At 32.5% G+C, this 14,461-nt stretch overlaps 2 protein-coding genes across 8 annotated transcripts in view; one reads left to right on the top strand and one right to left on the bottom strand.

Annotated features, from left to right (window-relative positions):
• The window catches only part of Prd1 (pleckstrin homology domain-containing protein pruning defect 1), a 282,723-nt gene that overhangs the window by 179,437 nt on the left and 88,825 nt on the right, over window positions 1–14,461 (bottom strand). The gene's annotated exons all lie outside the window — the stretch shown is intronic.
• The window catches only part of Fas3 (fasciclin 3), a 301,339-nt gene that overhangs the window by 271,162 nt on the left and 15,716 nt on the right, over window positions 1–14,461 (top strand). For 4 of the 7 annotated variants that reach the window (XM_083042522.1, XM_083042521.1, XM_083042525.1 and 1 more), the window contains exons 2-8: window positions 2,022–2,348; window positions 4,966–5,100; window positions 5,483–5,671; window positions 6,050–6,234; window positions 8,668–8,809; window positions 9,778–9,828; window positions 11,031–11,144. In XM_083042522.1, coding sequence (XP_082898648.1) covers window positions 2,022–2,348; window positions 4,966–5,100; window positions 5,483–5,671; window positions 6,050–6,234; window positions 8,668–8,809; window positions 9,778–9,828; window positions 11,031–11,144 — 1,143 coding nt within the window. The remainder of the gene's footprint in view (window positions 1–2,021; window positions 2,349–4,965; window positions 5,101–5,482; window positions 5,672–6,049; window positions 6,235–8,667; window positions 8,810–9,777; window positions 9,829–11,030; window positions 11,145–14,461) is intronic. The other 3 variants (XM_083042524.1, XM_083042527.1, XM_083042523.1) reach the window with 2 other exon arrangements.

Genomic DNA, 14,461 nt, shown 5'->3' with positions numbered 1-14,461 from the left:
GCGATACTATATACATGACTTAATATTAATAATTAATTAAATCGAAGGAGATTCGTTCGAAAAGATATAGCTTTAGAAAGAAAAAATATTAATCGAGAATAAGGTATTATAACATATTATTTACAACGTATTACTATTTTATAACTTTTATCATATTATTATTTTAAAATTTAATTAGCAAATTATAACATACACAATATAAATATAAATAGGTAAGCTAGAATATTTAATTAGCAAATTTTATTAATATTTTTTGACAGAAAAATCAGCTGATTAAAAGACATTGAGAGAGAGAATGTTTCTTTCTCCGCAATAATATTTTCTCTCTCGTATTCATAGAAATGTTTTCGAGATGTCTTGTCTATTTGAAGCTTGATTATTGTAAAAAATAATTAATTTGTTGTATAATAATTAATTTGGATAATTTGTCAATGTATCTACCGAGCAATCACAACGTCTGATTAATGTCTTATATTACTACTGAAAAAAAATTAATTGAAGCTCTACATGACATATATGATTAAAGCGTCAGCTGATTAAAGCGTTAATTTACTAATTCATTTTTAAAATAATGTTATAAAAATTAAAATAATATAATATATATTAAATAATAGGTTATAATACTTTAAACTCGATTAATATTTTTGACAGTTATCAGCTGATTTCTATCAAAAAATATTAATCGAGAATAAGATATTAATAACATATTATTTACAACATATTACTATTTTAATTTTTTAACATATTATTATTGTAAAATTTAATTAGCAAATTAACGCTCTAATCAGTTAATTTCTGTGAAAAAAATTAATCGAGTTTAAACAAACTTTATATTATTTTTTTTTAAATACCATTTTTTTTAACATAAAACCGAAGAATGGCGCGCGCGTTTGTGTTGTTCTAGTAATTTAACAAATTTAATTGGAAATATTCACTTGGATAAAAATTGAACATCTTTCTTCCTTCCGTTTCATAATACATCAATTAACGAAACAAAAAACGTAAAGCTATATCGAAACCAATGGCGCGCAACATAAGGATTAAGTGTACCAGCATGTCGGATGGGTTTACAGTGACGAAAGAGCGGATAGGGGGACGAAAAAGTCGGCTACCTTTCTTTTTAATGCAGAGCGCGTTGGTATAAGAAAGATACACGAGGGCGAGATAGAAGCAGTGCAGGTGGGGATTTAATCAACTTTCCTTTTTGTCTCGTAAATCTTCGTAGACGCGGCATCTTCGCCCATGCGAATCGCCCTCTCGATTTTTTATCAGCCGCGGTGCTATGCGAATGCGTGTTCTTTAAAATCTACTGCTAATATTTCTTTTCTTTCCTCCCTTTTTTTTTACTATTTCGAAAAAGCGTAATTACGATTATTGCACTTTTACACAACCAACTGAAATCTAATTAAATATATTTTTTGATATATTATGGAATATTTTAATGTAGAAACCTCTGTACGTGTTGCGTGCCTGTACGTATATAATTATATCGAACATAAATGTCAAATCTAATTATTTGATTTTATCTGATTAAAGCTAATTTCAAAACGTTTAAATGATAAAAATAAAAAATAAAATATATTTATGTTTATAAATGTTTTTAATGTTTAATACTCGATGTTTAATAAGAAATTTCTGTTTACTGTAGAAAGTATTTACTGTAGAAAGGAAATCGATAACTGCAATTTCTGAAACCTACTTTAAGACGTTATGCAAAGAAAAGTTATATAAACGTCTTATAAAATATTTGTAAAGCATCTCGTAAGATAATTTTCTGTAACACATTTTTTGTATTGTACATTTATACTTTGATATATAATTTAAAATATAGAAAGCAGATTCTCTCTTATGTAATTTTCTTACATTTTTATTTTAAATCAGAATTATAATATTCGAAGCTGAAATTTTCAATATTTATATAACGTAATTTTGCTGATCAGTATAGTATATAGTATAGCATATCAGTATAGTTATAAAATTAACGTCATTGTCAAACTCGAAACTGTTTAATCTGCTTTCAGCGTCAAGACCGAATCCAGTGATAGACATCGAGCCGAAAAGGGAAACGGCTGTCCGGGTTGGTGAGAGTTTGCAGATTCTATGCAAAGCCGCACAACCGCTTCGTGTTTGCCGTGTGGAAATACCTGGCGAGGGTAGCATGGTGCTGAACGAAGACCAGTCAGATCACGAAGACGGCATCGAGTATTACGGCGATGGTGTCAAGACTGGCCAGTGCGGCGTCCGTATCGCTAAAGTGAAGGAAACTCACAACGGCATCTTCAAATGCTCCCTGACGACCGTCATCACCCGGCAAGAGGCAACCGCGTCTCTAAAAATCATCGTTGCGAGTGAGTCGTTGTCTTTCGTTTTAATTCTATGAGATTCTAGTGACATGTAGAGACTGAAAAATTTATTGTAAAAAAGCTGCAAACTTATAGAAACACTGATGTGTATCTCTCATCTTTTCATATTCCTCTCTGCTTTAAAAACATATAATAATTTTAAAAAAACTTTCTTGAAATTATACAGCAATTCTAATTTTAAATTTGTAAATGCGTTTATGTTAATTTATCATAATATATATAATTGCTTTTCTTTTCTAAATTCAATATCACAGTACTTAAAAGTAAATATAATGAAAATGTTATCACATAGCGCAAAGTAATAAAATCAGAGTACTTTTATAAGAGGTTTATAGCAAAAAGAAAGAAAAACATCTATTCTAACAAGAAGCGAAAAAACTAACTAGCTTGTTTTCCGCAGTCGCTATAGCTGTATTCGAAAAGTAATTAATCTTCCTTAAGAAAATTGCTTACGGAGACTGAAATAGGCGCCCGGAGCGAAATTACTCTATTTAAGATATAAACTCGATACCTAAGGATAAATTGCGAAATTCATGAATATCTTGAGAGAAATTGTTTTATATGTATATATACACTAGCGGATCCTGACCTCGATAATGGGGGGAGGGGGGGGATTGCAAAATTATTTTATTTAATATTTTTAGTTTCATGATTAGCTTTTATTCCATTCTTCGTTTTTCTTTATTTATATTTTTTAAACAAATTCAGCAAAACTTTCTTTTAATTTGCAGGGGGGGAGGGGGGGATTAACCCCGGATCCGCCAGTGTATATATACATATATGTATATTATATAGATATAAAAAATTTCGCCTAATTATTGTCGTGCAATAAAATTTTCTCATCATTTCGTCGTATGTCTGACTTAATCTACACTTAACTCCTTGAATGCGTAATGAGTATAATTTACAGGGTATCTTATACTTTTATATATATATATATTTTTTTATATATATATATATATATTATATATATATATATATATAAAAGTATAAGATACACTGGAAATTATACTCATTACACATTCAAGGAGTTAACTGTAGATTAAGTCAGACATAGGACGAAATGATGAGATAATTCGGTCATGAAAATAATTAGGCGAAATTCTTTATATATATATAATATATACAATATGTATGTATAAGATACACTGGAAATTATACTCATTACGCATTCAAGGAGTTAAGTGTAGATTAAGTCAGACATAGGACGAAATGATGAGATAATTTTGTTGCGCGAAAATAATTAGGCGAAATTCTTTATATCTGTATAATATATATAATATGTATGTATAAGATACACTGTAAATTATACTCATTACGCATTCAAGGAATTAAGTATAGATTAAGTCAGACATATAGGACGAAATGATGAGGTAATTTCGTTGTACGAAAATAATTAGGCGAAATTCTTTGTATCTATATAATATATATTATATAGATATAATATATATGAAATTATCTAATCATATTTCGTCCTATGTCTGACTTAATCTACACTTAACTCCTTGAATGCGTAATGAGTATAATTTACAGGGTATCTTATACTTTTATATATATATATATTTTTTTTTTATATATATATTATATATATATATATAAAAGTATAAGATACACTGGAAATTATACTCATTACACATTCAAGGAGTTAACTGTAGATTAAGTCAGACATAGGACGAAATGATGAGATAATTTCGTTGCATGAAAATAATTAGGCGAAATTCTTTATATACATATAATATATATACAATATGTATGTATAAGATACACTGGAAATTATACTCATTATGCATTCAAGGAGTTAAGTGTAGATTAAGTCAGACATAGGACGAAATGATGAGATAATTTTGTTGCACGAAAATAATTAGGCGAAATTCTTTATATCTATATAATATGTATGTATAAGATACACTGGAAATTATACTCATTACGCATTCAAGGAATTAAGTATAAATTAAGTCAGACATATAGGATGAAATGATGAGATAATTTCGTTGTACGAAAATAATTAGGCGAAATTCTTTGTATCTATATAATATATATTATATAGATATAATATATATGAAATTATCTAATCATATTTCGTCCTATGTCTGACTTAATCTATACTTAACTCCTTGAATGCGTAATGGGTATAATTTACAGTGTATCTTATACTTATATATATACACTAGCGGATCCTGACGTCGATAGCTCTTTAATGTTTGTTTTCCTTTATTTATATTTTTTAAACAAATTCAGCAAAACTGTTTCTTTTAATTTGCAAGGGGGGGTTTAACCCCCCTCCCCCCCCTTCCAGGATCCGCCAGTATATATTATATATATTTTTTTTAACGAAGAAACATGGTGAAAAAGATTACCGCTTTCAAGTTCATCGCTTTTGATTCGAATGATAAAATAATAAAATATGTAATAAAATGCAGAATAGAAAAATAGAACAGAAAAAATATAGAATAGAAAATTTCAGATTCGGATGATATAAAATAATAAAATATATAATAAAACATAGAAGAGAAAAATATATCGATCTGTTTTATATCCCGATTTAATCTATTCGATATGTACAATGAAGCGATCCAAAGAAATTTTGATTTTGATTTCTCAGGACCACCCAATAACCCGGATCTTCGCACGAGTACCGGATCTGTTCAGAGAAATATTTACAGAAAAGGCGAAAAATTGGAAATTAGTTGCAGCGCACCGTCTGGACGACCAGCGGCGAATATCTCGTTGTTCCTCGGTTAGTATTATTGAATATTTTTAGAAAAAAAAGAGTGTTTTTTTATCGGACTTCACACATATGTAGTTTTTAAAATTTGCTGAAACTACAATAAAAAAATTACTAAAGAAAACTTTAATTAAGATAATGCAAAAGATCAATTATAATAATTTGATTGATTTCGAGATTAAAAAACAAAGACAAAATTTAATTGAAAATATAATATAAGCAATATCATAAAAACAAGTCGACCGAAAAATTTCGAAGATTCTGTTTGCGCGTTCTCGGATTAATAATACATGTTTATTAATTAAGAAATTATAAAGAAATAAAACAAAATTTTGTATAATAAATATGACATTTAATATGATAAAAATGAAATTTTCTTGTTCTTAATATCTAGACGATGAGCCGATCGGCAACGATGATAGAACCATCGTCTACGAAACAAATATAGACGATAACTCTTTGGCAATGCAAAACGCTTCGCGCAGTTTGGATTGGACTGACAATGGCAAAACGTTACGATGCGTGGCCAATCACATCGCTCTTGATAAACCCAAGGAAACTACTATGCAACTCGAAATATATTGTAAGTTGAGTTTTATGATATAAAAATTTCTCTTTTTCTTATTAATATATGTTCTATAACATATTTTTAAAAAATTTTAATTTTATTTTCTTTGTAGTTGTCTTTATCTCTTCTAACATTGCATCTTATTCTATTTTAAAATTTAGAATCTTCTTCAGTGTCAATTTTCAATGGCTAATCTGTTTCTATATTTATATAGTAATAAAATACATATAACACAGAATAACAGTTTATAAATTAGTCTTTAAATTAAATTAATGAATTTTTTTATGTTTAATATCTACAGAAAATTACAGTGAAAATTTTCTGAGATATTTTTTCTTGTAATTTTCACATATATAAGTAAATTTAAAAAAAATATATATTTTTTTTTTACAGATCCACCTCAGCCACATACAATGTTCGAACGATTCGGATACGTGATTGGCAGACAGGGAATTATCAATGTTACCATTCATGCGAATCCTAGGCCGCGATTCACATGGCGAGTGAACCAAGAGAGAATCGAAGAAGGTCGCCCTGACGAGAGCAATCGATTGGAAACTTCAACTGCCGTCGACTTGGTAAGTTTTCTTCTCAAAAATTACTCTCTCTTTAATTCTTTTTTAATATGTATATCAATAAGGCGATCTATAATTTTTCAAACATTTATAACTTATGCTATTATTACTTGTTGATTATAAAGAGCACAGGTAAAAATATATTCCTTGTGTTCTATCACTTTTCTTGATATTTTTTCACATTATTAAACATCTTCATTAGATTTAAATCGATAAATTTTAATTAAAGAAAAAACAAAATTTTGTTGTCTTCTCGTGGCTTCTCATGCCAAGTCGAAAGCTGGATTTATTACGTCAAAAATAATACTTTTTAAATAATTAATTTTCTGCTGAAAAGAATAATCTTTACAGCTGACAAAAAAGCTATTCCGTTTTTAGCGGCTATTCTGTTTAAAGCGATCGTTAGATTAGCGCGTTTCAAATGGTGCATTTAGCGATCCGATTAAATACAGTAGAAGCATATCGGCGGTTTGTTTAAGCTCGATGGAAATTTCGATGACAGATAAAGTGTAGGGGAAAGAAGCGCACTGGCCAAGAAATAATTGGGGATGAAAGAAGAGAGAGTGCGAGACCGGATTGGTGGATGCAAATGAAACAGAAATTCAATAGTGCGCCGCGACTCGGGCCTCGATTTACCGTTCGCCCGGGATGCATTCTCCATGCACCTGTGTGACAGCGCGCGCGGAGTACAACGCCGTAATGAAATTCCATTGAATTCAGACACAGCGCGGAATCGATCGGAACCGCGCGATCGGCCTCGAGCGGCAGAGGCGTTTGTTCCCCATCCATTGTTTCGTTAGCACAAGAAGCGGTTTGTTCGTCCCGTAATTAAGGCTTAAATGGATTTGCCGATCTTGCAACTTGCGCTTTTTAATTAGTTCGGGGCGGCGAACAGTGGCGAACATTCGTTTCCCCGAATGTGCCTGAATCGCACGTTCTTATCACACTTTTTGAATCCGATTTATTAAATCGATTTAAGAGAAAAACTAGAGAGAAGTCTAAAAAGCACGAAACTTAGATATTTGCGAGATGCCAGAGTTAGAATTTTAGTTTCGTTTTTAATTTCTCCGTTTCTTAATGAATGAAATCTCTGGAATTTAGAGATAGAAAGCAAGTGGTAAAATCCCAGACAGCACCATGTCCAAAATTGGAGCATAAGACACCTTTAAGAAATCTTTAAAACATCTTTAAGAAGTCTTATGATATGATATCCAAAAGACATCTTAAAAATATTTTAAAGATGTCTTATGCGCCGATTTTGGATATGGTGCTATCTGGGATGTCTTTGCTTTCCTTTTCTTTCCTCCTCTTATTGTTTCTTCGAGTCTAATATTTGTTTAAAATTCGAAATTTTATCGTCATCGTACGGCCAGCTGTTCGTCGCAGCGAAAGATCGCAAAGTTAGCAAACTTCTGGGTGAAATCGCGAGCTCACGATTTGAAGACGAGGGGGTTCGAAGCGATAATCGAACGGTACGCGCACCGGCAAACCGGTCGAGTACATTCAATGATGCGGGCCATTCTTCGATCTCGAGAGAGCTAAAGAGAGCTCGAGAGAGAGCTCTCAATGGCGTCCGATGATTTCGTTGAAACTCACGAATTCGGGCGCAAACTTTCAGAGCGAACAGCACGCTCGCGCGAGCATAACACTCTGGAACAACGCCAGCGTGTGCCAGAACCAATAAAAGCCGCCGTCACTGCCGCTATTCGGCCCCGGCTCGTGTATGAATGGCTTCCAAATAGGCTGGTGGCTCTCTCACAAGTCACAACTTGCAGTAGATCGGTCAACGGCAAGCCGACCGAGCGCGGCGACGAATACGAATCAGCTTCCACTCCGAGAACGCAATTACTAACGGCGAGCCCCGATTGAGAGAGGCGAAAGCTCACGGAAAAGACTCAGCATATCGCTTTCCTTTCTACAATAGCGCCCGAGAACAATGTTCGAGATCGAGAATCATCAAATGGATTTTTCTTTGATTAGAAAAGCGTAGGGATATACGAAGCAAAAAAAAATTAATAAGAACTAATAGAAAAATTTTTTTAAATGTAGCATGTTGTGTTATTTTTCTAGAAAATATAAAGTTTAAAGTTTAAGATGTGTACGCAAAAATAAATATATTTTATGAAAATGATATATTAGACACTTAGATATAAAAAAATAGAAATTTTATCTTTTTTTGTGCTTTCGTAGCTAGCGTTTTAATTATCAAATTTCTCTCTTTAATATAGGGACTGCAAAGAGTGCGCGAAAACTCGCAGATTAATAGCAAAAGCCTCTACGAATAATTTATTAATAGACCTTCGTGTGCGCGCCCCGACGACATTTTAAAGAGAGCTTAATTAAAGGGTTTAATTAATGAGCGATACAGCGTAGGAAATTAAGAGCTTGGCTGAACGGATTGATGTATCACGTTCGTAACACAAAGCAACATTATAGGGAAAAGGAGCATGGAGCGTAATTCTGACGATCGACAGCGTTCAGAAATCCGACACGGAGAAGGAGTACACGTTGCTGGCGAACAACAACGAGGGATCGTATGAATATCGTATCGTTTTGTCGACATCTCCGGAACCAGCGGGTGAGTTATTCGATAAATCCGATTTACGCAAGTTATTTTCTCTATTGAAGACGTTACACACCGTGCACTCTTGTACATATCGAAAATATATTAGAGCACCCCGAATACCACACGATAAATGATAGCACAAAAAAATGTGTGTGGCGTCTATAATATAATATTAATATAATAATTGGAGGATGATTTTTTAATTCTCGTAATATATATAAACTCTTATGTAAAAAAAAATATAAATTTTCTTATAAAAATGATTCTTATTAAAATGATTCTATGGAATCATTACGTAATATTTTTTATTTTTAAGTGTACTAGGGGTGTCTTCGATTTAGTTACTTTTATGAGTGTGAAAATAATTTTTTCTATAAAAAATTTAATAGAAATCACTATTTCTCTTGTTTCAATAATTTTCGAAATAATATCTTAGCAGTAAAATTATTAATTAAATTGCAACCAAATCTGTTTGAAAACTTAATTGAAAGATATAATTTTATCACTGGTTTACGTTCTTAAAGGGCATAATTCGTTTAAAATGTTTTAATGTGCAATGTCATCGTAAAACAAACACAAGTTTTACAAGATTATGAGAGACGCGTTTCGTGTATATACATATATACTACGTTTCACTCAATTGAATTATTATATACGCAAGTTCCTTTTTATATATGGGGGTAGCAAACAAACGATAAGCAACACGCGAGTAATCAATAGAGCTCCACACGCTTTGTTCACACACACTTTTTTCCTTTGATTGCCTGAATCAACCGACGTTCACACTTGGCTGGTTCACCATTATCACGATCGTAATCATGCCACCGCGATCTCGCACGTAAAATCGCGACTATATCGATCGTCGTAATCGTCAGAGATGATCGCCACCGATCACACACACGCGTTTTAGAAAATACGTTCCGTCTATGTTCTTGTATGCGTGTCTAACAATATCGATCCTTCACCGCATGCTCACGCAGGAGCGTTCGGTCACTTCTATGGTAAGCTCTCCGAACACATGCACGCACTAGGTAATGTTATTTTTTCATATTATTATACGTAAGTAGTTTGTGTAGTAAACGCGGCGTTCCGTGCGCGATAGGTTTGACTTAAACTCCGTGGGGGATGATCACGCCGGGAAATTAATAATCGTTATTTGGTTAAGGGCGTAATATACGTCGATCACGAGAGAACACGTTTGACATTGATCGAGCGACGAGTAATTTACCAATTTCGACGGAACACAACTGCCTATAAACGGTCTAGATTTCGTCGACTTAAATCGAAAATCGCACGAAATGCTGCGTAATTAAATATGCGTATATGTATTGTGTTGCACTATAATCGTTATTTCCTTCAATGCACTTTTATACAGGATACTCTCAATAATTTGCGATCCCAATGAGAATATCGAGAGAATGTTTAACATTTTTATAAATTTCTAATTTTCAATATTATGTATTTTTGTAAAATGGTGAAAACTTTGCTAAAAAAATGGATTTAAAAAATGGGTCTTTATTACTCGTTTAATTTCCTAAAATTTAATTCGCGAAAAAATTTTTATAAAACATTCAAAATTTATTTCTCGAAATTATAGATATTATAAAACTTTCATTAAATCAAAATTAAAATTGTCAAGATACATCCTGTATAATGATGCAATTATTTACTGAATATTCAATAAATATTTGTGCACGTTTTGTGATATATTTAATAAATATTCGTGCACGTTTGTAATATATTCAGTAGGTTTTATACATACGTATCAATATCTTGGAAGTAAAATATATTCAAGTATTTTGAGAGCAGAAGATTTTAAAAAATCAGAGTGTATGTGTGTGTGTGTATATATATATATAAATGTGTGTATGTGTTTTGTAGAAAAATATTTTGTTCAATAGCTCAAATAAATATATATTTAATAATTTATTTACTTGTCAATCGTTATCATTACGAAAAAATTAAATATCTTTTACTTATATATATTTTACTTCATTGTTGAGATTATATTATATTTCACCAACGTAAAAAATTAATAATGCTTTAAATCACATAACACTTTAAAATACTACAGTCTTGAATTTTTTTTTCTCATGTGCGACATTCTTTTTCTTTTTCTCCTCTACTAGAAAATGATTGTCAGTTGTTTCAATCCAAGGTATTGATATAATACTAAAACTACGCTACGAAGAGAACTACATTAAAGAGAGATATTTTTTTATACCATTTGCAGGTGTTGATTTGGACGCTGGATCTATCATTGGTATTGTCGTGGGCGTTCTGGTGCTCGTGCTCATTATTTTCCTCGTAATCTTTGCACGCGCGACCGGCCGCTGGTGCTTTGCAGGTGAGTCAATTTGAAAGAATATATATTCGATAAAAAAATCCTTTCTCTTTAGATTATATATGCCACGTCTTATATGTATATGTTAATTTCCCTATTTTTCTTTCGTTCCTTCTAATGATTTTGTTGCGCGAGAACGATCGGAAACGCAAACACTGTAGCCGGAAATACCGTGAAACTTGAGTGAGATATGTTGCTTGCGCAGGACGATGTAACTCTTTGAAATAGACACAAGCCCATTAAACAATTATCGGGATGTAGCTAATTATACGGAAGAGATGAGCGAGTACCATGGCAGAGTAGGAAATTAAGGCGAATTTTTTACTATTTACGATTTGCATGAGAAATCAGTTTATGATAGGTGGATAATAAGTCAAGAAAAAAAGATGTAAATGTCTTTAAATGATATAATTTTAAATTATTTCATGTCTCAATATTTCATACTCAAACTGATAGTAAAGATTTATATATTTTGTTCTTACATTCTTACTCTAATTCTTCTTTTTATAGGAATTTCTCATTTTCAATTTATGACTGCCAATTAAAAATTTTTTAAATTCATTAATATATAAATAAGATAAAATTTAAAGACTTCTTGTGTCATATTAAATAATTAAATAGACTAAATGGTAGCAAATTATAGATTTCAATATGAATGAATAAAAGTCGAAAAATTATAAAAATTTGCCGTTTCTATTTATATATCCAAGATCTGCAACTTATTCAATTTCTAGACTCAATCTAATTATTTAAGTAAAATTGATCGCGCGCGCATTAGGTTCGTTTGACAGATATGACGATTCGATAAAAGAGAGACGATCTATCGTTCGCGAACGTACGTAATGCATAGAGAAAATGCATTTCTGAAGCTTCACGTATAAATGACGGAGAGAAAGATTTCAACGTCTATTCGAGGAAAATATCAGAAACGGATAAAACGATAAACGTTCATCGACGATATAAAACTCGACGTGCGATGAAACAGTGTTTATGTATCACTTGTCACCTTTCTTGTTGTGATTGTTGTTGTCGTTGTTGCCGTTATTTATTACTACATAGTTTATTACCATTGTTTTCGTTAACGTTATGCGTTACGATCGCGTGGAGCAGTGTCTGCAATATATACGATTAGCTTAAATCGAGGTAATTATCACAGCGGTAGCATAGCATCGCGCGTGCAGTAGAAGCGTATATATACTGGGTTTAATTAGTGAGCTCCGAAGAAACTCTGTAATGCGCTGTTACCGTACTGTTATATATAAGTATTATATAAGTACATATATATATATATATATATATGTATATGTGTATATATATATATATATATATAAATAAATGTACCTTTTATCTGAACGTATATGCAAATATCTTATGTGTTGTGCCGCTACACTGATATAGGACAGCATGCAAGTCGGGCCAAGTAAAGAATACGGAGATACGTCAACGATTACCTTGCGATTCCGTACTCTAGGCATGACACTGTCCAGGGGTAAGTTACCTCAGGCAGGACGAAATACCCTCTCTTCATCCCCTTCATCCCCTTTTTTTCTCTGAAATAATGCTCGTTCTCTCGTTCATCATCGACCCGTCCGCTCGCTCGTCACCACTTTTTTTTCTCTCAAGCAGAATCATTTTTATCAAGCAGACAACATACACCCTCTCTCTATCTCTCTCTTGCTCGCGCGCCATCATCTTCAACGCCGGCTTATCAACGATTACGACCCGTCTACTCGTTCGAGAAAAGTAGAGACTCTCCCCTTCAAATTTAATACACTTTGCGCTCTCGTCTTGCAGACCCTCGACATATTCTCGAATTTTTACGCCGCGCCATCATTTTTATTTGGCATGTGTCGATACGTAATCGCTTTATCGATTTATGGCTTGCGTTTTATATCGCCGATAAACATCCCCGCTTAATCGATTCCGCTTCTACCGCGTTCTCGCTTTCGTTGGCCGAGTTCGACGCTTGAAACGCGCACGATTTTTGCCCGTTTCTTCTCCGCGGCATTGTTTTATAGCTATTTTTAACGTAGAGTCGCGAACCATCTATATTTAAAGAGAGGAGACTTAGGAAGACGTATGTGATAAATACGATACTGTCAGGAAATAAGCCCAGGAGAAAAATATTTTTGATGGAGCATGTATGTGAAAAACATTTTTGTATAGTAGAGAATGGTTTGAGTTCTCTTGACGCTCGACGCTTATTTAAAAAAATTCTTTCAACGTGAATTTTAAAGCTTTATATCACATTTTCGTGACTGATTTCTCTCTCTCTCTCATGTGCGCGGCTTAATTTACTATTTTTGTGCGTGAAGTAATAGTTATTATATGAACTCATACACAATATCGAGGATTCCAATGGAAACCGCAAAGACCGCAGAGTTTAGCGGCAAAACTTTTACGGCCAACACTGAACAATTAACGCCTAGATAAAATTATTTTCTCGGTGGTTTAGACCTCCGCGTAATTATTTTATAGAAATACATATTCCAATATTTTGGAAACTTCAAAGAATAAAGTTATACCATTTTTTTACGTATCTTCATGAATTTTCGGTGATTATTTCGTTTTCGCGTATAACACGTATGAATGAAATATCATAAGCACAAAGGGTAGGATTAGCCGAAACGTATACTCGTTTGTTCAGTTATTACGAAAAATAATAATTTCCGTAATTTTGTTTCCAACGAAATTCAAGTGTGTATAAAAAAGTATTTTTACAATTGCGATTAAATCGCATTTTGATTTCTATATAATGTTCAAATTTTGTTGTCATTGACATCGACACATCAATGATCGTATGATTCTCTATAATTATGTCATCGAATTCATTGCATGTCAATAGTATCTGCTGCTCCGTAGCTAATCAACGATGATTTAAGCATATTTATATTGCCATGTGCTCGCAATCATCTTGTACGTTTCTCCATTTACACGTGATTTCATTAGCATGTCATTTACAATATCGAATCAGCGTAAAATCGTTTTTCGCTTGCGCTTGTAATGCAAAAAAAATCGTGAGAATGAATAATTAATCAACACGTATTAATATCAATTACCGCGCTATAACATCATGTTTATAGATAATAGCGCTGCGAAATTTGATAAAAATCATGATAAAGCCTGTAAATAGACTCACGATTTTCACACAGGTATCGATACCATTCAAAAATTGAATCATGCAAACACGCTGTAAGTCTCTAATAAGAATGGACAGATGTAGTGTTTCTTTTCTTTTCTTTCTCGCAACAAGCAACGATAAGCAATCGGCAAAAAGGCAAGTGTGGTGAAATTATGCTGAGCAGAAACGATCGATGATC

Source organism: Prenolepis imparis, unplaced genomic scaffold, assembly GCF_030444845.1.
Source record: "Prenolepis imparis isolate NDT839.2.m4 unplaced genomic scaffold, iyPreImpa1.0 SCAF_7, whole genome shotgun sequence".
In the NCBI taxonomy this organism is placed as follows: Eukaryota; Metazoa; Arthropoda; class Insecta; order Hymenoptera; family Formicidae; genus Prenolepis; species Prenolepis imparis.
The sequence above is the reverse complement of the archived record's forward strand: the minus strand, read 5'-3'. Positions and strand labels throughout refer to the sequence as shown.